The sequence below is a fragment of the Branchiostoma floridae genome, chromosome 1, assembly GCF_000003815.2.
Source record: "Branchiostoma floridae strain S238N-H82 chromosome 1, Bfl_VNyyK, whole genome shotgun sequence".
In the NCBI taxonomy this organism is placed as follows: domain Eukaryota; kingdom Metazoa; phylum Chordata; class Leptocardii; order Amphioxiformes; family Branchiostomatidae; genus Branchiostoma; species Branchiostoma floridae.
Genome location: NC_049979.1, coordinates 11196592 through 11218080, shown reverse-complemented (window position 1 = coordinate 11218080; position 21489 = coordinate 11196592). Strand labels below are relative to the sequence as shown.

Here is a 21489-nt window from a genome sequence, read left to right as displayed (position 1 = left end):
TATATTTACGTTATGGTAATTCAAGGGCGTTATATGATCTCATATAACGTCCTTGGGTAATTCTTTTGCTTAGCAAAAGTTGAGGTAAATGTGCGTGGTCTATTGTTTGCAGGTGGACGCCGTGGAGAAGTGCTTGAAATCCCTCGGGATAAAAACTCACAGGATGTTCGACAAGAAAGCCATCCTGGAGGGTGGGGACGTGCTGTTCACAGGTGAGAATCGAGTCTGTACTCTGTAGACTTAAGTTGTCTTAGCTGCACACTTTTACTGGCTACAGAGATTTGTCTGTAGACGCCTCGTCCCGAGTCCCTGTTATGTAGACTACAAATTTCAGTCCAAATTCACGAAGATGATAAAACAAAATAAAAATCCATGTTTTCTGTTTGTGATGAAGTTATGTTGAAACCAACACTGTTTCTGGTAGTGTAACGTAATAGTTTATCAATACAACCAAAGAATCTATGGAAGGGTTGCTTTGGGATTTGGAGAATGAAGTGACTAGATCTTGCGCCCCTACATGTTTTCATTGGTATTGCAGATCAACCCGTTGTTTTTGGTTGAAGACCTTGAAAGTTAACAAGGTAAGTTAACAAGAGATGTATAGATTATCATAATTTTCCTCATCTTATCTACTGTCAATTCTTTTCAGGTAAAGAGTTTTTTGCTGGGATATCGAGCAAATCGAACGTTGCAGGTCACAAGATCCTGGCGGAGACTTTCCCAGAGTTCCCCGTACACTCCATCCCCGTGGAGGAGCCGGAGTTCCATCTGAAGGGGATGTTATGTATGGCCGCGCCGGGAACTCTGGTCGTGCCAAGGAACAAGTGGGGCAAAACGGCCTGGGAGGTAAGACATTGGTGTTTGAGGATGTCTTTACCTTCGTGAAAACGAAGGTATTGTTTTCGGTGTGCTTGTTTGTTTGTTTTGGCAAGTGGTCAAGTTTGTTCCCAGTTGAGTTGAAACCAGAGATAGTCAGGCTTCCGAGTCTCTTCTGTCCTCTCCGCAAATACGCATTACAGAAGAGACTCGGGAGCTACAATACGACTGGATACCAGGCCACAGATGACTAAGTGATACGAAAGTGTGGCACGTAGTGTAAAAATACATGCACATACCAAACAACGCAAATCCAGCAACCCCTGCTCGAATTAAATCCTTCCAAAGATGGCAACAAAAACCGACCACTGCACGTAATGTATATGTTCTCTCTTGGCAAGTCATTCTTATAACACGACCGTACCTGTATCTTTGCCAGGCTGTTTGTGAGAAGAGTGAGTACACCTATAAACCCCTGTGGGTGCCCAACCACTATGGTGTCAACTGCCTGCACATCAACGGCACTATCGTCCACTGCACGGAACAACAGTATCCCAAGAGTTACCAGGTACAGGCAGATCTGGAGACTGTGCTCCTCAGTTTACATTTTGGTATATTTTTGGAGAGACGTCAAGTCGTGGTCCATTGTGTTTGTCAAGGAGCTAGCTTTCCCGTACATTGAACCTGTAATCAACTGTACACAGCGTTTGAGTCATGACCAGTGGAGGAGTAACTCCTCCTCATTGAGCCAAACTGGATCAAGATCACTTCTTATACAGTCCCCGTTTCCCCGTCTGTAAGGGACATATCCTGTTTCGATGTCCATTTCTAATGTCACCATCAGGATAAAGTTTTAATGTCATTGTGCAATACTGTTGATTTAAACCAACCGAACTTGAACCTTTGAAAATTGATTTGATTCACTGCAAATGTCTATGAACAAATCTTGAATCAAAATTAATTTTTTCCCAAAAGGTGTTTGTAGAGACCATGGGAGGCTACCAGCGAGTCCAGAGGTCTATCGGAGAGCTGGGGAAAGTGGACGCTGGCCTGACGTGCTGCTCTCTTCTCTTTTAGATCAAGTCGCATCTTCTTTTGTTCCCGACATGTCCTGAAGTTCCACATGTAGTTTGGAAGTATGCTGTAGATAGAAGTAACATTTCTTGCAAGATTTATAAGACGAATTAGGGCAATTACAGTGAAACCTACATGATATTGGATACAAGTGGCCACCTCTACAGAAGGACCACCTGGCCAATGTTGTCACTTACTAATTTTTCTCATTATCACAAGCATTAAGAATCTGTCTAAGTGTCCACCTGTCTGCACAGTCCAAGAGATCTGTTTTTATTTGTTCTTTCATGAACTTGGGCAGTTTTAATGGTAATTCACTTTTACAAAACTCATGGTATCAAACTTAAGTCAAAAGAGACTCACTTTATGGAAAAAAGTGAAATGAAAGACAGTTACACCAAGTCTATTGTTTTATTTTCATTTGAAGCCCTCTTTCCTTGTGACCCTATAAAATGATTCCATTAATGTTGTCATACATACTTGTCATGGAGAGCATAAAATCAATACTCAAAGTAAAACTTAATCAACAAACAACATAGTGGTATAAAATAATCATATCATGGTGGAGCTTAATGATTGTCGGACATGCTATATACAATGACAAATCAACAACATGAAGTATATTTCACCAAGCTGCCTACACTGCAAGCATTGTGTCAAAGCAAAATACAATCCAATTATCAAACAACCAAACAAAATATACATTATTGAAAGCTATTCAATGGACTGAAAACAGACAATCCCTACGTTACTGTTGCTATTAACACCTTGCATACGTATAAATCCTTACCAAACGTCATTTGTATTATGTTTGCATTTCTGTTTTCAGTAATTTTCAAAAAAGAGCGTTCACACAGATCAGTTGTCAGTCTTGTATCCAAATTTGCCAGTACAGTTATTATACTCAGTACAGCAAAAAGCAGTGACTGAAGCAACTGGATGTGATTTTAGAAACTGGATATGGTTTTCCAAAACTACTTTTTGGCATATCAATCTTATTACCTGAATGTCTAACCTTCATCAATGTATTATACTACTACTTACAATTTGCGGCTTTGCACCTTTACTTGATTTGATAGCATTATGTTGAGAGGTAAAATGTTGTGTAGCACCATACTAGTATATCATTGATTATCCTCTTTAGCTGGCTAATGAGTTGTGAGTTTCTGGTTCTATTCATCAAATACCGTTTTCTGATTGCCGGTAAACAATAGATCTGAGTCAGACATACAATCAGAAAACAGCATGTATTATGTGTACTATGATAAAAAAGCCCAATGTAGAAGCCTACTTACAAGGCCAATACTAACAACAAAAATTCTGAAACAAAGTTTAACTACAATGTCTAACATACATGTACATGTAGTTTCCCACCTTTCAAAAAGCACAACCAAGTTTAAGACTCAGGCTTCATAAACTACTTTTAAGGAGGAATATTGGAATATTCCTGTCTCTCTTTGACTGTCAGTTCACCCAAAGGCCCTAAATCAAGTGGCATTGTCAGGACTAGACTATGATAACCTCTAATATTCATCTGGATTGTAAAACAGAAATAAAAATTAAAAATAAAAAGAAAGCATGTGTGTTTCATATACTTTGTATGTGCAGTTGTTTAGGGGGAATGTAATGCATTACATGTGCTTAAGCAACTTATCGGCCAGTTTGTCGCATCAGTTTCAATTGGAGTGTCAGCTCACAGTAAAACCAAGTATCCCATACAGGCCATATTAGCAACATGGGCTGTTGCAGATACCATGGTGACTTATTGTGGAAAAGGCATGTACATCAGCACCAAATAATAACAAACAAGAAGTTTCTAACTTGACATTCGTCATTTCTGGACCAGAGGGCAACAGAAAAAGGACTGATAAAAAGTAAAGAACTGAAAATGTGCTTGTACACAATCCTTATAGTGTCATTGTACCTCTCAAGGATACTGTATTATTGGTCTTAACCTGATCATAAGTATTTCTTAACTAACTAATACACACTTGTGATTAAGTACAGATTAAAGTGTTCCTCCCTCTCAGTAGGCAGGACTGTAGAAGTGTATTTATGGGACTTCCCCAGGTTTTCTCCTCTGTCTGCTGTACCTGGCGCAGCTGAGGCAGCAGAACTGCTTGTAGTAGTCATTGTTGTCACAGAAACCAAACTTAGCGATCAGCTCACAGTTGGCCAGCTCTGCGTTGTCTACACACGTCTCACTGATTTGTTGCTCTGTAACAAAAAGAGAATTTCCTATTCAACAACCTGGTAAATACTTGACTGAAAATTTCTTGGAAAAGAAGCAATTGTCCCAAAACCTTAACAGGACCATAGAGGCAGTGGGTAAATGTTAACCCACTGTGTCTCTGGCTTGCATGGTATTGGCAGGTGGAGCCCATCCCTCTCCTTTCACCTCATGCACTTTTCTACAACCCCTAACTGTCGTAAGGATGTTAAATGCCTTTCCTAAGAACACAACTTTTAGCCAGGAATGCCTGGCTACTGGGTTTATTAGTGGTGTCTGAGTAAACAATAATACAGCGGAGAAATGAAAACCGATATTCTGACCAGGAAATAAACAACTTTACCTTCCACAGTGACCCAGGCACTGGATGTGATCGCAGCCCTGCCATTGGACACTATGCAGGTGTACCGCCCGCTGTCCTCCATGGCTACAGGGCTGATCTGCAGGTCTCCGTTAGCCACCAGCTGTGTCCTGTCCTCAGGCAGGGGCCCCTCCTCCTTCAGCCAGCTCACCTGTTTGGAATAACAGTGTTAACTACATGAAGCGTTATGTATCTGGTTTTCCTCAACTCTATAAAAAGAAAATTTTGCTACTTCGTTTGATTGCATCGTTCTTTTGGTTAGCCAGTCCTTTGATTTTCATTTTAAAGCGTATCCTTCAATTTTTTGCCTCTTTTTCATAGTAATGCTGCTTCATTTTGTTTTCACATTGGATGATTTCTGAATTATGATTTTGACATCAAGTCTAATGTCAGTATTGCAAATGATAATGGCTATGTTCCTGGAACTCCCATGCATGTTTCTTGATTGTAAGATAATGGAAAATAATGATAACAAATAATGATAATAATGATATTTCATTTAGTTGCTACATATTCAGGCCATAAAGGCATGTTCGGGTATGACGCACCCGCTATACAAGAGTCAGGGAAAGGAGTAACCCCTTGCATCCTTGGTCGGAAGTCCTCCTAGGAGACGGAAACTCCAAACAACAAACCTGCATCTGCTGGGACCGTCTTACACGTTGCATGCAGTTCTTGCCCCTGTAGAACTTAGTGTGCCAGTAGACGAGAGGGTGGAAAAGGAAGTGTACGCCTCTCCTTCAGCTTAAAAGTCATGTGCAGGCCAGGCAGACAGGTCGCCTAACCCACCCTGGCTGCCTACCATTGTCTTCCGAGACAGATGGATGCCATCATGTATTCAAACAATAAAGAAATACGCACCTGTGGAGTTGGTGTGCCCGAGGCTCGGCAGATCAGGATCAGAGTCTCCCCATCCACGATGGTGGCGTTCTTGGGCCGTATGGTGATCTCAAGCCCAACTGCAGAGGGGGATGGGATATAATCAGCATTCAGTGACAGAAAATAACTTGCAAAGGTGGCATGAGGATCCATTAACGAAATGCAAAACTGGAGAAAACAGCATTTAAAACCCATGAGCTTCTTGCAATCTGCCATAAGAGAGCATTTGAACGTACATTTAGAACTAGGAAAGTTGATAGGAGGCAAGTACACAACTAAATCAAATTTGCACACACATCACAAGCAAAATATGCTCCACAGAAGTAATAATTAGAAACAACAGCAGTCATATTGCTCATTGTGCAATCGCAGTAGTCGCTGTGCCATCTCACCATCAACATCCAGATAGACGAGTCTCTTCTGCAGGTCGCCGACCCCGTTGTTTGCTGTGCAGGTGTACTCCCCGGCGTCGCTCATGGACGCGTCTTCGATCTCCAGGGAGTTGTTGGGCAGCTGGAACATCCTGGGGACGTCTCCTGGCAACAGGACCCCACCCTTCTCCCATATAACCTGTCAGGATGATCATGTTACAGATGTTTTCATTTAAAGTTTCAGAAGATCTAACATCAACTGTCACATTTCCACCTGGAGCCGTAATACCGCCATGTCAAAAAACATCTTCATAGAGGCTGTCTTAAGTTCAGATTGTCTTGAACACAATAATATCTGAATATACCTCAAGATCACTGATGCTGCATTGTTACATCTGAATCACTTTAACTTCATTATCTTTTTCTCATGGTATTATCTATTAGGAGCACACAATGTGAGACAACAGGAAGATCAATAACACTGGCTATAGGTGGTCCAAACTTGTTTCTGATAAGGGTTTAATAATAAAGGGACCAGACCCCAGGTCTGTCAATCACAGTAGAGACCAAGCAAGCAAAGAGTGACTATGTCTAATCTTATTCTCCCCTACATATCTACACCACTGTTAGAATCATACCAATAAGTGTACCTGAGGTGTGGGGGTTCCCTCTGCCCTACAGTCCAGCCTGGTGGTTTCACCCACCCGGGAGACGTAGTTGGTTTGGTCAGGGATGATGACAGTTGGAACTGGGATAAAAATGGCACCATTCACAAGTCATGGTATAGCCAGTCGCTCTTCTCTTACAGCATGCATCATAGAATGTAATGGGTTCAAAGGGATATTCAATTGAAGATTCATCTGTGTTGGTAGAATTCATAGTTCTGTGTTAATTTTGAGCTTTGTTTCAACACTTCTTTCAACACAAAGAAAACATGATGATGACTTTGAATTTCACTCAGCGCAGTGAATTGGACCTCTGATGAATGTCTAAGAGATTGAAAATTCTGATCTGTGATTGTTTTAATTCTGTGTTGGAACAAAGCTCAAACTTTACAACTAAGCTGAAGAGATTTTGTCTGTCCACCTTTCTGCTACCTTTCCCCTACATTTCATAAGCCTTATGAACTCAGCAGAAGGAAGCTGAAAGTGTACGAAAATGTTGGCAGAAATTCCCTTGTGTAGCTGAGAACTGACATATTGACTTACAAACTTAATGAGTCACAGAAGCATCATTAACTAAATAAGACGAGGGAAAATCTCAAAAGTTCTCAAGATGTTGGCAAACTTAAAAGAATCCTTGTGCTTGAGAGTAATATCAATGCCATGTGAGTGTGTGGTTACCAACCCAGAACATTCAGCTGGATGTCCTTAGTCCTGGGAGTGCTGAAGCCGTTAGTAACCAGGCAGGTGTACGTCCCACTGTCAGCTGGCTCCACTTGTACAACCTCCAGCACCCCTCCCGCAAGGTCGCGGAACCTGGCATTGGATAGAAATATCTTTTAAGATTACTGGTATCATGGAATGAAATATTGTACATTGTAAGGTGAATAAAAAAAATGTGTACTTGCCCTCCTTGCACTACATTGGAGGTGCTCCAGAATTCAGCATAAATTTGTTGTAAGGAACCTCATACAACCCTCCATAAAACAAAGTGAGAGAGTGATCTCAGATGAAGAGGACATACCTGGGGCTCTGCAGGAAGTCAGTGTGAGTGCGTGAGGACCAGGTTGTGGTGAGGGGGAGGTCGGACTCGGCGTGGCAGGACAGAGTTACCGTGCTGCCCGGCCGTGTGTTGATGATGTTGGGACCAAGGATCTCCCCAAGCTCTGATTGAACAAAAGAGCAAGTTAGCGAGCATGAATCAAAGGGAATGACACAAACGAAAACAAAATTTTTGTACCTGCAAATGTACTTTGTCAGCTGTACCTCTTACTTTGTTTGCAAACTGTAGGAAATTCCAACAGCAGATCTTTTTGTTTATCATTGCATACTCAGTAAACAGCCAGGAGTAACACACCAGGTCTGTAATGTAGTACAAACTGCATATCCATACAGCTTAATGTGATCCACCTACACTGGAATGTACCCTACTCTTTTTCTAAAGTATGGTGGGTTCTTTTACATGCTCGAGGCGTGCCATTCTTCAAATATAGGAGCTCCATTTAAGGCCCTATCTGAGGAACGTCCCCAATAAAAGCTGACATGCAGAAAAGCTCAAAATCTTAGAGCATAATCTGGATAGAAACTCTACACAGTTGGATAACTATCAACAAATAACAACAGCTGACCATTGATGGCTCTGCATCCCTCTTTGTCCGGCCCCAGTGCGAAGGTGATGCCGTCCTGACAGCAGCCCCACTCAGAGGAGCCACACAACAGCTCCACATCACTGTCATCTCTGCTACCCTGGATGGAGGGCGGGGCATCTGTCACATAGATCGTCAGGTCTCCTGGAGATAATAAACAAACAGATTGACAATTTTTAAAGAGAGGTATCTATCTACGTGTACATTGAAATATGTTAAAGTTTATGTCTATGAGGATAGAAAAGTCATGTAAACCTAACTTATGATAGGTTTAGTTGTAGTACAAATATAGATTGTTGGCCAGCCTGCTACAATATTTAAGCTGTCATCAAAAGGGTATCTGAAGAGTAATTAAGCTTTTTATACAAGAAACAAGGAAATAAAATCATTGCAAATTGCCTTATCTGGCTACACAATGATCACGTTTCATTAATATCTTCAAGTTGAAATGATGGATATGGCCCTCAATCATGTTGGGATTTTCTATAACTCAGAGGAATAATCTAACAAGTAGCAATATTAATACCAGTTGTTTAATCTATGTTAAAATTTCTGACTCCAGTAATGTACCTGCACTAGCTGCAGGCCCACAGGCCTGTCGACACTGCTGCAGGGTGTCGAAGTTGTTAGCGTTGCCTCTGCAGCCTCCGTAGATGAACTCTGTGCACAGTTTGGTGAAGGAGTCGTAGTACCATCTCCTCTTGGACATCCTACATGGACCGATCTTCATGGGCAAGTTGCACACATCTGAATGAGGCAGATAAGAATGTACGTTCAATTTGTTTTGTTGTGAAGTTTCTAAACAAAACAGTTCACAAAGTAACATAAATGTTTTATTTTGCTCTGATGGCAATGATGTACTAGTAGTTGATGAGATTTAATGAGAATTGTTAATGGTGTAACTGTTGAAGAGGCATGGGGAGGAACTGCTTGTGCCAGGCTTATGTGTGATGTACTGAAAGTAGCTAAGAGCATCCTATCAATATGTAATTAGGACTTATAATATTGTATCAACATCAACAACAGATGAACAAGTCCATTATCTATTACATGGGCAGCCAGACATGATCTGTAAGCAATGCAGATGAAGTTAGTGCAGCAGCAAACTAATAGCAGACAGCAACTGATGGAAGCAAGATGAACCAGGGCATCATTCTTCAGAATGCTGAATTCCCTTGGCAATGCCTGTTAGCCTTCGCCCTTAACATGATGGTCTAGGACTTATGTTTGTTGCATAGCATATGACATTGGCAGCAGCAGCTGGAGATAGAAGCAGCTATCCTGGCAGCTCAGAGTAGACGGAGGGTCACCTGACTTACTTGTATCCTCATAAACCACAGTAGGAACAGGCTGGAAGAGATCATCCTCATACTCATAGAATGGATCTGTACAGATGGGATATCAGAAATCAACATGGACTCCGTTGCTTTAACTTGTCAGCATAACAGTACAAATTTTGTGTTCACAAGTAACTACAATACGTTTTAAACAATGTATTCCAAATGTACATGTCAAACAACATTCTTTTCTTTGTCCAGAGCAGAAGCAGTCTGTTGGATAGTGCAGCTGATTGGGATAATCAAAGAAAGAAAAAAAAAGATTTACACATACAGGTGTCACTCACTATGCTACATCTATGACTGCTACAACTTCTCTGTAGGTGTAAGGTATAAGGTATCAGTCTGTTGCCATTGGCTAAAGGAAAACCTGTTAGGCATAATACTCCTGTCACACAGTGTATGGAAGTCAATTGGCTGACAAGTCTGAGATCTCTAAATGACATTTTCTGTAGCAATGTGGACGGTAATCTCTCAATATATTATTGTACAATTTTTAGGGATTGGCCAATGGTTGTAGGTTACCGAGCTCCATGAAATATGATAACCTAGGGGACGATTTTTAGGCAAAAAAATTATTGTGCTATGCAACCCTCTGTTGATTTGGAATATGTCAACCTTCTGCCAATCAACAACTATGATTGAATCTCATCGACTGTGTGAAAGGGGTATAAGGAAAGCTAATGGTTAGAGCTACCAGTACACATGTGGGGAAGGTTGGGGTGGGGCTAGTAGAACATTTAGACTTACTGTTCTCATCTGCTGACCCTGACCCATCAGAAAAAATGGGGGATTGAGTCACATCCTCAAGCACTGTGCGGATGTGAATGGATATTAAGGTCTCACATTTGACACTGTCAGAGTATTGGTTAAGCAAATAGTCTAACGCCAACTTAATACAAAAGTCACATGTAAATCAAGCAACAAGATCAGTTTCAGACATCATCCTTTGTCTTTTGTCAGTGACTGAGAGTGTACTCTTCAACAATTAGGACTTTTTATTATGACAATTATGCTTTCTGTGACAATAAGAATATCAATTTCAAACTGCTCACTATAGGTTAGGGAACAGTAACATTGATTGGGGCTAGTTCCCCATTACCAAAGGGGTAACTTATATCTGTATATCTGTTGTTTTTCAAAACAGGGTAATTAGGAAAGCAAAGTTAGTTTCGAAGTGCACTATTTTGAAAATATTGCAGTTTGAATCCACCATCTGTTGAAAAACGCGAGCTACCTTGTTATAATATTCTTAACTACCCTGCTTTAAATAAAAAAGGACAGAGGTTACTCAGGAGATAAAGGTGAATTAGCACTAAGAAAAAGTGGGAAAATTTTACATTATATCTCCTGCAAAAAACAAAAGTATGTCAGCTCATACACAGGCAGGACCGCATCCGTACCTTCATTGTTGGTGACCTCCATGACCTCTGGCCCTCCACAGGTTGACTGGCAGTCCTGGAATGACTCGAACCTGTTCTCGTTGCCACGGCAACCGCCGTACAGGAACTTGGTGCACCTTCCCTCCTCCCTGTCAAAGTACCACCTGGGGATGGACCCGTGGCACGACCCGGGGGCACGGGGAAGGTCACAGATGATGGAGGCTGCAGGGGGAACAAAGGAGTTACCATCAACACATCTGCAGGGGGAACACAGGGGTTACCATCAACACATCTGCAGGGGAAACATAGGAGTTACCATCAACACATCTGCAGGGGAAACATAGGGGTTACCATCAACACATCTGCAGGGGAAACATAGGGGTTACCATCAACACATCTGCAGGGGGAACACAGGGGTTACCATCAACACATCTGCAGGGGAAACACAGGGGTTACCATCAACACATCTGCAGGGGAAACATAGGGGTTACCATCAACACATCTGCAGGGGAAACATAGGGGTTACCATCAACACATCTGCAGGGGTACACAGGGGTTACCATCAACACATCTGCAGGGGGAACACAGGGGTTACCATCAACACATCTGCAGGGGAAACATAGGGGTTACCATCAACACATCTGCAGGGGTACACAGGGGTTACCATCAACACATCTGCAAGGGGAACACAGGGGTTACCATCAACACATCTGCAGGGGGAACACTGGGGTTACCATCAACACATCTGCAGAGGAACACGGGTAATACCATCAACATATCTGCAGGGGAAACACAGGGGTTACCATCAACACATCTGGGGTACATGCAGACAACATATCTCCTGCTACTTATTTAAGTATTCCAGCATGCAACTGTAATGGGACCACAGGCTGTTAGGTATAAATATGACTGAAATATTTTTCAATCCTATCCCAAGAAGCAAATTTCCATCCTGGAGATAGCCATGCTCCAAGGCTAGTATAGGAGTCTGCAAAACAATGAAGTCATGTCAAAAGAAAGAAAACTGGAGAGTGTGCTACTTTGAAGGAGATCAAACTTAGAGATTCACATTGTAAATTACATTTTCTGCATTCATGCCAAAATAAACTTTTGCCCAGTGTTTCTGACATACAACTCCTTACTGCAACAAGCTGCTGCTGATGTTGGAGCCTAGCTCCTATCAACTAGCCCCTGGCAAGCTATTAAACACAGGGGTGGGAGGTGTCAGCAACATTCAAAAGAAACACTTTTCCTATAGAAACCAAAGCCACCCTTTGATCCAAAGACCCATGACAGTAGACCTTTAAATTTTAGCAGTGGTTTTACTCACAGTGACATCTCCACTGAGAAAATATAACACTGCAACAACGCATCTACATTGAAGTTCTACAGTACTACAAACTTGTTTTAACTGCAACTTTGTACACTGCAAAAACCTCTTTTTGCCTCCAATTGTGAAATTTAAGTCCCCGCCAACAAATATGAATTTACAGTACCCAAAACCAGGGCAGCACCTGGAAGCCATTTCCCAAGACCCCCTGTGGGCCTGAGGGTGTGGAGACAAATAAGCCTTGACAATCAGTGTGTCAACAAACTGTGGGGGTCTCCAGGAGGTGACAACCCGTTTATCCTTTTGGCTTCTGTTCCATGTAGGTGGCTGTATCAATTACTCCTGTATGGCTTCTGTGTTACACATAATGGCTGAAGGAAAACACCATTTGGGAAAAGAGTCCAAAAGATTTTATTACAAAATAGGACATAATGAAGATGAAAGTAAGAAGCTTAAAAAGAGTAAAAAAAAAAAAGATGAGTGCTACTAGAGAACTGATAGGAATTACTCAAGAACCTGTCCCTCTGTCCCAGGACAGAAATGAAATTGAATGCATGTTTGTTGTTGGAATAAAAAAAACTTCACCCCTTCTACAATATTATATAAAAACTAACAATTTGTAAATGATTTTTGGTAAGCTTAAAATGACACATTTGTTGATGGCAAAAATCAACCACAAGGATTCCCCAAGAATAAGTAGGACTGTCACAGAAAAGGTTGGAACAACCCTGGTGTGTGATTATGTTTCACATATATCTCTAAGATCAATGGCCAAGTCTACATGCTGCCAGCTGCTATAGTTATTACTTGTGTGCTCCCATACTTTTCTGGAGGGAGGTTTCCTATTGTGCAGAAAGAGGGCAGGGCTGCCTCATTACCGCTCCTGTGGAGAGGAGAGGGGAGGGGCGGGTACAGGTCAAGGTCTGAAGGTGACCTGATTACACAGGTGCACCAATGAGTTGTGGAGTTAAACTTGAGGTTCCTTATTTCTCAACCTCTTTGGGTTATGGTGCACATGGTATATGTTGCTCTAAATAGGCATATAGTTATTCAAATTTCTAAAAGATAAAAATCTAAAGGAAGTCATGATTGACTGATGGACTCAGTAGTGATGCTTTTGAAGCTTTTGAAGTGCTTCATATGTACCCAGGCTCATGTGCCACTAGACTTTTAGTGTTATACATTTGTACATGTATTGCCTATGTATTATATGTAGCAGCTCTTTGCACTTTACAAAGAATTGTCATAATTCTTTTGGCAATCAAGAAAGAGTATTTGAAGCAAAGACAAGATACAAAAAAATGGTAGTTCTGCTTCAGTACCATCTTCCTACATACCAAATATCATTAAGGTCCATCGAAAGCTTTTCAAGTCCACAACTCATTCACACACACACTAAACAGCACTGAACACAACCTTATTGAATAAGGTACTTGAGAATAAAGACTTACCGTCTCCTCCACACAGGTCCACGCAGTCCCTCAGCGAAGAGAACCTGTTCTGGTTTCCCTGGCAACCACCGTACACAAACTCCCGGCACTCCTGAGCAGACTGATCGTAGTGCCAGTTACGGAAGGCACCGAAACATGGGCCAGGGTCGACAGGCTGCACGCAGATCACTGCCAACCAGAAGAGACAACAAAACGCCTTTATTGGACTGTGGGGGCTTTTAAAACTTTTTCACATTTTCACACAAAGTATCTTTCAGTTCTGGTACAGTACTTGACACCATTAGTGAAAAAGAATTACAGAACAATTTGATTACAGTATGTATGCTACATAAGATGTCCTTCAAAATGTGCAGCCAGCAATTATTCTCTAATTTCTTTCATCTTCTATACAGGACTTCTCACTAATACGTGTAGTGAATAATTGTTGGGGGTTTGATTGCATACCTTCTCTTGGGTTGACTTTCAGAAGTTCACAAGTGTTCTGGCACTCCTCCTGGCTTTTGTACCTGTTGCCGTTTCCCCCACACGACCCGTACCAAAACTGCGTGCAGCTCTTCGTATTGGCGTCGTAGTACCAAGCCTCTTCCCACTGGGAACAGGGGCCGGTGTCTCTGGGGAGCTGGCAAACATCAACTTCTACAAGGAACAACAACAAACATAGACTGAATCATTTAACAAGACAGAAAAGGGAAATGGTGTATTTCAGCCTAAGCATGCTTGTTTACAGGCAGTTTGAAGTAATAAGACTGTGAGAAGTGAGCAAACCAAATTAATTGTAGAGCACATATTATCAATTATCCTTTTTACAATGAGAAGTTAAAGTCCTACCTGGACAGTCTTCAACCTGGGGTCCTGCAGGTGTGTCTCCATCTGAGCAGCAGCCAAACTCAGTGGTCCAGCAAGGCTTCTCCTCCCCACAGCCCTGGTGGTTCAGTCCGTATGCTTCCGTCACACCGTCAGGACAGCATCCAAACGTCGTCCACTCACAGGGGATGATGGCATTACTGTAGGGGTCGTCGGGGCAGCCCTCGTTAAACGGGCCTGTTGCCGCTGAAATGCCGTCTGGGCAACAGCCATGTTCTGTGTCTGTGCAGCCATCTACAGGGTAGGAATGGAGATATTCAGACAAAATTTGAGTTTGAGTGTTAAGCAAAAGTGTAACAATCACCAAATATTATCTTGCAACATTTTCTAATTGACACCATTGTGTGTCATCTTAATTCACCGTCTCACTCACTTTACAAAACTCACTTAGGACCTTTCCATGACTACTATGATATGCCTCATCTTAGTTGTGCCATTGTGATTATCTCAAAAAACTAAATGCTTTATCATCCACTGATACTAGCTTCTGGTAGTAACGTTGGGCAAAGCTATTATAATACATTAAATACTTCAATCTATTTTTCTTTACCAAATTACATCTTACATGTGGACTAACACATGTCCTCTTTGAGACATCTTTTATTATCACGTCAGCTTTGTCTGTTTGATCAAGATCCTTATGAGCTAGACTGAGAAAGCTTTGAAGTCGACATTCATAAAAGGTGGACTCCACCTTCTGTGTCCACTTGTACAAACCTGTGCATCCATGGTAGTCAGGGCCCTGAGCTGGTCTCTCCCCGTCCGGGCAGCAGCCAAACTCCGACCCCTCACACCCCAGGGGCGGGCACCCCGCCTTGAAGGGCCCCTCAGCAGCAGTGTACCCGTCCATGCAGCAGCCAAACTCAGAGAACCCGCAGTCATCGATGACTTGTGACGGACCAGACCCATCAGTCCCAAGTCTGGGGGCTTCAGCTGAGAGAAAGGAAACAGAACAAGTTAATCACATCTGTTCTCCAATTTGCACCACAAGTAGCTCTGTACAAATACAAACTGTAGTGTTACGAATAAAGAGGAAGGACAAGAAGAAGATGGAAAGAGAGCATCAAAGAGACAAGGAAGAGGGTCCCCCCAAACAATGAACTACAAACTTCATGGTCACACTCTTGTCTCAACCAAGGAAGCCAAGTATCTAGGAGTGACAATTACCTACAATCTCACTTGGAGTACGCACATCGCAAACATCACCAACAAGGCCAGCAGAACCTTAGGTTTTCTGAGAAGAAACATAAAGGTAGGATCCAAAAAGATAAAAAACCTTGCTTATGTTACATTAGTCCGACCACTACTAGAATTTGCTAGTCCCGTTTGGGACCCCTATGCAGCAAAGGATATAGCGAAGCTCGAAGCGGTCCAGCGTAGGGCTGCCCGGTGGGTGTCAAACAGGTATCGACGGTCCTCCAGTGTCAGCGTAATGCTTCACGACCTTGAGTGGCCAACACTCCAGGAGAGACGACGGAGGGCCAGATTGGTCACTTTTTATAAATACCACTCAGGGGAACTGGCTATTAACTGCAAAACGAGTCCCACTCCACAAGCTAGAAGTTCGAGATCGACCCATCCCGCAGCATACAAGGTACCGACTAGTAGAACCCAATACAGGCAAAATGCCTTCTTCCCACGTACAATTAGAGACTGGAACGGCCTCCCAGCGGAGGTGGCGCTATCGCCATCCTTGTCTATGTTTAAATCCAAAATATAATCCCCCTTAGTCTGCGCAGTGAACCTCTCCATGTTGCCACGGCTGCAGAATCCTCAAAAAGATGAGGTTGGCAGCCTAACCGAAAGAAGAAGAAGAAGTAAAGAATGAGCAGACTAGACAGACCGCTGATGCTCTGGACTGACAGGCCCTGAGGAAAATGTAAGGTGCACACATTAGTTAGCAGACAGTAACATGACATGAACATTACAAGACTCACTATTCCGCATTGTTTCCAACCTTGAGTTGTCTGAAAACAGCACGATACTATAAGCATATTTTACGCTATGTTGATCAAAAGTTGTTTATCAATATGACTAATAGCATGATTTGCGTGAGAAATCATACATCAATATTCCTTACCTGTAATCAACAAAAATCCACAACATCTAAATAGTATTTTGCATTTTCAAGCTATTTCAGCTAAGCCACAATGGGATGTCATACAAAAATTCCAACCAACTAGACATCTGTCTTCACATTTTTGTAACGTTCGCAATGGCTCGAGATCTGTATATCTTCTTAAGCTGATAGTACTTTTCAAAAAGCTACTTGAAGACTTCACAGACAGAGAGAAAACCACTACAGGAGAATCAGACTTAACATAGAACAAAAGTAGAACAAGTAAAACCAAAAAGTAACAGCCCAAAACTGTAATGATACTGACCTTGAGTGCATGGGATAAGATTACAGATCCCAGTGTCTTCAGGCTTGTTCCCTGCATCGCAGTTGGACTGATTGACAAGAGCACCGTCGGCAAAGCACATGATCTCCCTTCTCCTGGTCCCACCATCACACTGCTGCGAGCACTACAGGGGGAAACAGAACATCCGAACTCTAAATGGCATCATTGTTGGGCTACATCCATGATATCCTCTTTATCAAGTCTTTAAACATTACACGGTGTATACATGTATATTTTGTTTTTCATTTTCACACAGAAGTTGGCAAATTTTGCTAATAAGAGTTGAATCGAATTTGTTTCAACAGTGTAAGATTTCTGAAGTAAAACATAAACAAGGAACTAGACAATTCTATAAGACAGTTTCAATTCAAATCACATCATGATCCTCATTGTATTGTCAATATTTCATATAAGATGGTGACATATTCTGTCTAGCAGTCAATACTTAGGGTGACAGATGTTCCTGTCTGGGTGTTATTCCAGGGTGTCACATTAAGATGCCCCTATATAAACTAGGGCAGTGACCTTACCAACACAAACATCCCATACCTTGCTCCAAGGCCCAGCATACCACATGGCATGGCACTCCTTGACCTTGCATGACCTCATGTTGTCAAACCTGCCCTCCTGGGAGCACTGCTCCTCCTGGAGAAGCTGTAGGGAGTTCCCCACCAGGGCGGCACACATCACCATCCTGGTCTGCACACCGTCTCCACACTCAGCAGAACACTGGCAGGAATATACACAGTAACCATCAATATTGCATGGGATTCAATTGGTCATTTCAGATAATGAGGTAAAGCTGGTATGCGGGAACAACATCAGGCTTCAAACCACAGCACACAGGAGAACCACCGCACACTTATTGACAAGCTAAAAACAAGCACTACTGCATTGCAATGCTACTTACATGTACTTGATACTTCACCTCCATACAATTGAGGATGACAGAAGATTGTAACTAAAAGATTTTGAGAGCAGGACTCTCTCCATTTCTAAATTCTAATCCTGGCCATGGGAGTCCTTTCAAACACTGTTTCCTTCCTTTTTGGGGTTAAATGTCACCTGTTGAAAACATGGTGAAAATGTCCTACCTTACTCCACTGGGAGGCGTGCCACTGTGGGAGGCACTCCTGTGACGCCGCACACTTCCTCATCTTGTCAGGTTTTCGGTATGCGTCACACATCTCCTCAGGGTACAGGTGGCCGTCCCGGCTGGAGCAGTACAGGCTACGGGAGGACATCCCCTCGTCACAGGAGTCTGTGCACTGGAAACAATTACGTAGTCATCATGGCCACCAAGCATTAGAAAAAGAGTGTGAATAAGACTGCAGTCATAGTACTGTAAATGGAGAAATTTTCAGTGGTTTTAATTTCGCGATTTTTGCGTTGCAAATTTACCGCGAATATTTTAAAACTTAAAACCACTGCGAACAGTCCTTTTCCTGCTACCCCAAAATTAAATCCCCACAAACTTAAATGCATTTACAGTAAATGCTGCAGGACAAGCCCTCAGTGCTCTTCACAGGAGCCTGTTCACTGGAAGACAGTTTCAATCCCCTTAAGTCTTCTACATCCTGAAGACTTCCTGTAATCATTATAGCTACAAAGCACAAGATTGAGAGGATGATTTTTGCAAGACCTTAATCACCGTTAAGTCTTCAATGACATGAACACAGGCCCCCTACACAGAAGTCAGAGCACTGTGAGACAATCTTGTCTCAATACCTTCCACATGTCTTTTCTTTTGCCATTGTTGTCTTAATAGATGGCCTATACAGATGTCTCATCAGTCTCAGTTTCTACATGTACATGTATGTCAATAGATACTTAGTGAATAAGACAGTCAATTCAAGACACAGTTACATGTACGTGTACAAGGTTGTACGATTGAGTTCAAAATACAAATTAAGCATTTTTCCATGTTGAAACAGTTACACATCATTCTCATCTTCTGCTCAAGTGAACAAATTGACTTCAAGTAGGAAAGTAAGGTCATGAAAGTGCTTAACCCCTACATTTCCCAGTACTTACATCTGTCCACTCTGACACCATCCACTCCACCCCCTGGCATGGTCCTGAGTTACACGACTTCTCCGTCGGTGGTTTGGACTCGGGGTCGCAGCGGTTCACCTCGTTAGGCGCGACACAGGTCACCTCACGAGTCTGCGTCCCAATGCCACACACACGTGAACACTGGTGGAGAAACATGCAACAGTGGAGGTTACAGAGTTCTCCCCACATCACTGGAGAGTCTGACCAATTCAGAGGTGACTTTCCTCATGCTTCAACTTACTTTAAAATCTTGGAACTTTGGCAGTTTTGTAACAAGCTCTCCTAGGCAAGTTCATGACATTGAGAATACATAATTCCAATGTATTAATTACTACAGTAACTGTACTGCAAAATTTCTTCAACCACAGTGGTTTCAAACTGCCATATTTTCAAAATATAGCAATTTATAACCACTATCAGTTTACTTGACACCCATAAATGCCTTATTTCAAATGTAGAATGATATAGGCTACCCCGCAGATAAAGGTGAAGCTTTACTTTATATGTTGGAGAATCTGTCACAAAATGTACGCAACAAAGATGATCAGGTGTAGCCATCATGATAAATCACGTCTCAGTAGGATCTAAGAAAATCATGTTTTCCCAAGTGCTTTAAACATAACATTGGCAATATCTAACCTGTGACCACTCCCCAACCTTCCATTCAGGACACTCATGTTGGTTACACTGTTGTTTGAAGACTGGTTTGGGCCTGATGCTCTCTTCACAGACACCATCGTCGACATGCTCAGGAATCCCATCTCTCAGGGCCTTCAAACATAAGGAGGAGTCACGTCAGATAGTAAACAGCTGTTGATCTCCAAGCAGATGTTTCCATGGAAACTTGCAATGTTTTCTGACAGATCATCTTTTCCGACTGTCGTCTATCCCAGTCCAATACGGGGTAATGGACTGTTGGAAAAGTTGGCAGGAAAAACTTTTTATGCTGCTGTTAAAATCACTGAACTTGATACAAACCTGTTCACAAAACACCAGTCTTGTCTGGAAGCCTCCTTCACAGGACTTGGAGCAGGGGCCCCAATCTCCAATGTACCACCTTGTGGACAACAACAAGAAATAATACATCAACATTTGCATCAAAACCAAATTAAAGCATGGAAACCAAAGAGCAGGCTCCTTGGTGCTGAAGTGCTATCCATTGCAGTGATTTCTAGTATGAATATGCGTGATTATGCTCATATCTATCAAGTACTGTCATATCATCTACATTTTCATACAGTTTACATGGATGCACTAAACTGCGACTTACCAAATTAGTACATTTATGTACAAGTTCATTGCTCAGTCTAAGAAAATTTCCATAGCTGCTTTTGAAAAGGTTGAGTAACAAAATGCCCAGTCCTAAGGACTGCTACCCTTTAGGACAGTCAGGGGAGAAATGATGCAACAAAAGACTCATAGTGATAGTGATTTGGCTCACTGATGACCTTCCTTGGTCATGATACGAAAGACAGACAATATGTGCAGCATATTAATAGCTTGGAACTTCCACTAGACCCAGAGGCAGTGTCATTAACCACTAGACACGCCACTCCCTATCCAGCTTGTTGAGCCCTTACTACCCACCTAGGTGGACATGGTTGTGAGTTGCATGTCCTGTTGTTGGGAGGCTGCTGGCTGGGGGGACACTGGTAGTCAAATGCAATCTCGTTCCCTCTGGAGCAGGACACGCTCCGCAACTGGTATCCTAAACACGACAATAATAACAAATTACAGTGTAGGTACTGGATATTGTGGGGTGGTATAAATTTTGCTTTGATATATCAGTGTGAAAGTCATAAAAATAGAATCAAAACATGTGGTTGAGGACAATTTAGTCAGTCGTAATCATTATCCATAGAACTTAAGTGATGAAAAAGTTCATTCCCATGTACATTTTGTCATCTGTACAAACCTTGTAACCCACCGTGAGAGAGAAAAGCTCTATTACATAAAGCAAAAACAATACACTAATCTTGATGTACTGTCAGTTCACAAAAACTCACCTCCCCCACAAGATGTGCTGCACTCTCCCCATGACCCATAGATCCATGTGAAGTTCCCCTGTGTGGGATCCTGGATGTCGTGGGGGATGTAGTACTCATACTTCACACCATGGTTCTTCTCCTGGGTGATCAGCTGTCAGAGAAAAGAGAAACAATCTATTAGAATGAAAGCTAGTGCTGACCTTATGGTGTTAGATGTATCTTCTGGAAGTGTTTTTGTGTCGCAGACAGAATTACACAGTCACACAAAATATTCAGTTGAAACTTTGGTGACACTTAACATTACACTGTACATTACTCTGGCCTGCCTGAAATACAACTCAAGACAGAATACAGACCTTTCGTGGTAAATTTCATATTACTGGCTTTACACTACCCAAAATATACTTTCTATAGCCATTCAAGATGCAAGAACATTTGAACAAACTCACATCAATGTACAGTGGCTCTGTGATTGGCCCCAGTGCTCGTATGACCTCAGGATCCCTGTACGCTTCAGTCTTCCTCTCGTAGTGAACGATTGTCCCTGCCACAGTGAAGGGCTGGGCGTAGTCAATGTGCCAGCCGCCATTGATGTAATAATGTCCGCTAGCGTTTCTCACAGCTGGAGAAACAAGAAAGTA

General features: G+C 42.2%; 2 protein-coding genes across 2 annotated transcripts in view; one reads left to right on the top strand and one right to left on the bottom strand.

Annotated features, from left to right (window-relative positions):
- LOC118413372 (N(G),N(G)-dimethylarginine dimethylaminohydrolase 1-like) overlaps positions 1-2292 on the top strand; it is a 3097-nt gene extending 805 nt beyond the window's left edge. The window contains exons 2-5 of the mRNA XM_035816730.1: positions 113-212; positions 650-846; positions 1256-1384; positions 1792-2292. Of these exons, the coding sequence (XP_035672623.1) occupies positions 113-212; positions 650-846; positions 1256-1384; positions 1792-1893 (528 nt within the window). The 3' untranslated portion in view covers positions 1894-2292. The remainder of the gene's footprint in view (positions 1-112; positions 213-649; positions 847-1255; positions 1385-1791) is intronic.
- LOC118427434 (papilin-like) overlaps positions 2288-21489 on the bottom strand; it is a 31365-nt gene continuing 12163 nt past the window's right edge. The window contains exons 8-30 of the mRNA XM_035837235.1: positions 21298-21470; positions 20867-20999; positions 20448-20568; positions 19839-19917; positions 19500-19631; positions 18840-19001; positions 17900-18073; positions 17355-17534; positions 16788-16929; positions 15121-15336; positions 14368-14637; positions 13984-14175; positions 13540-13707; positions 10780-10980; positions 8610-8786; positions 8022-8183; positions 7418-7559; positions 7079-7209; positions 6382-6479; positions 5753-5930; positions 5343-5440; positions 4464-4632; positions 2288-4107 (exon numbers count right to left, since the gene is read on the bottom strand). Coding sequence (XP_035693128.1) covers positions 3944-4107; positions 4464-4632; positions 5343-5440; positions 5753-5930; positions 6382-6479; positions 7079-7209; positions 7418-7559; positions 8022-8183; positions 8610-8786; positions 10780-10980; positions 13540-13707; positions 13984-14175; positions 14368-14637; positions 15121-15336; positions 16788-16929; positions 17355-17534; positions 17900-18073; positions 18840-19001; positions 19500-19631; positions 19839-19917; positions 20448-20568; positions 20867-20999; positions 21298-21470 — 3662 coding nt within the window. The 3' untranslated portion in view covers positions 2288-3943. The remainder of the gene's footprint in view (positions 4108-4463; positions 4633-5342; positions 5441-5752; positions 5931-6381; positions 6480-7078; positions 7210-7417; positions 7560-8021; positions 8184-8609; positions 8787-10779; positions 10981-13539; positions 13708-13983; positions 14176-14367; positions 14638-15120; positions 15337-16787; positions 16930-17354; positions 17535-17899; positions 18074-18839; positions 19002-19499; positions 19632-19838; positions 19918-20447; positions 20569-20866; positions 21000-21297; positions 21471-21489) is intronic.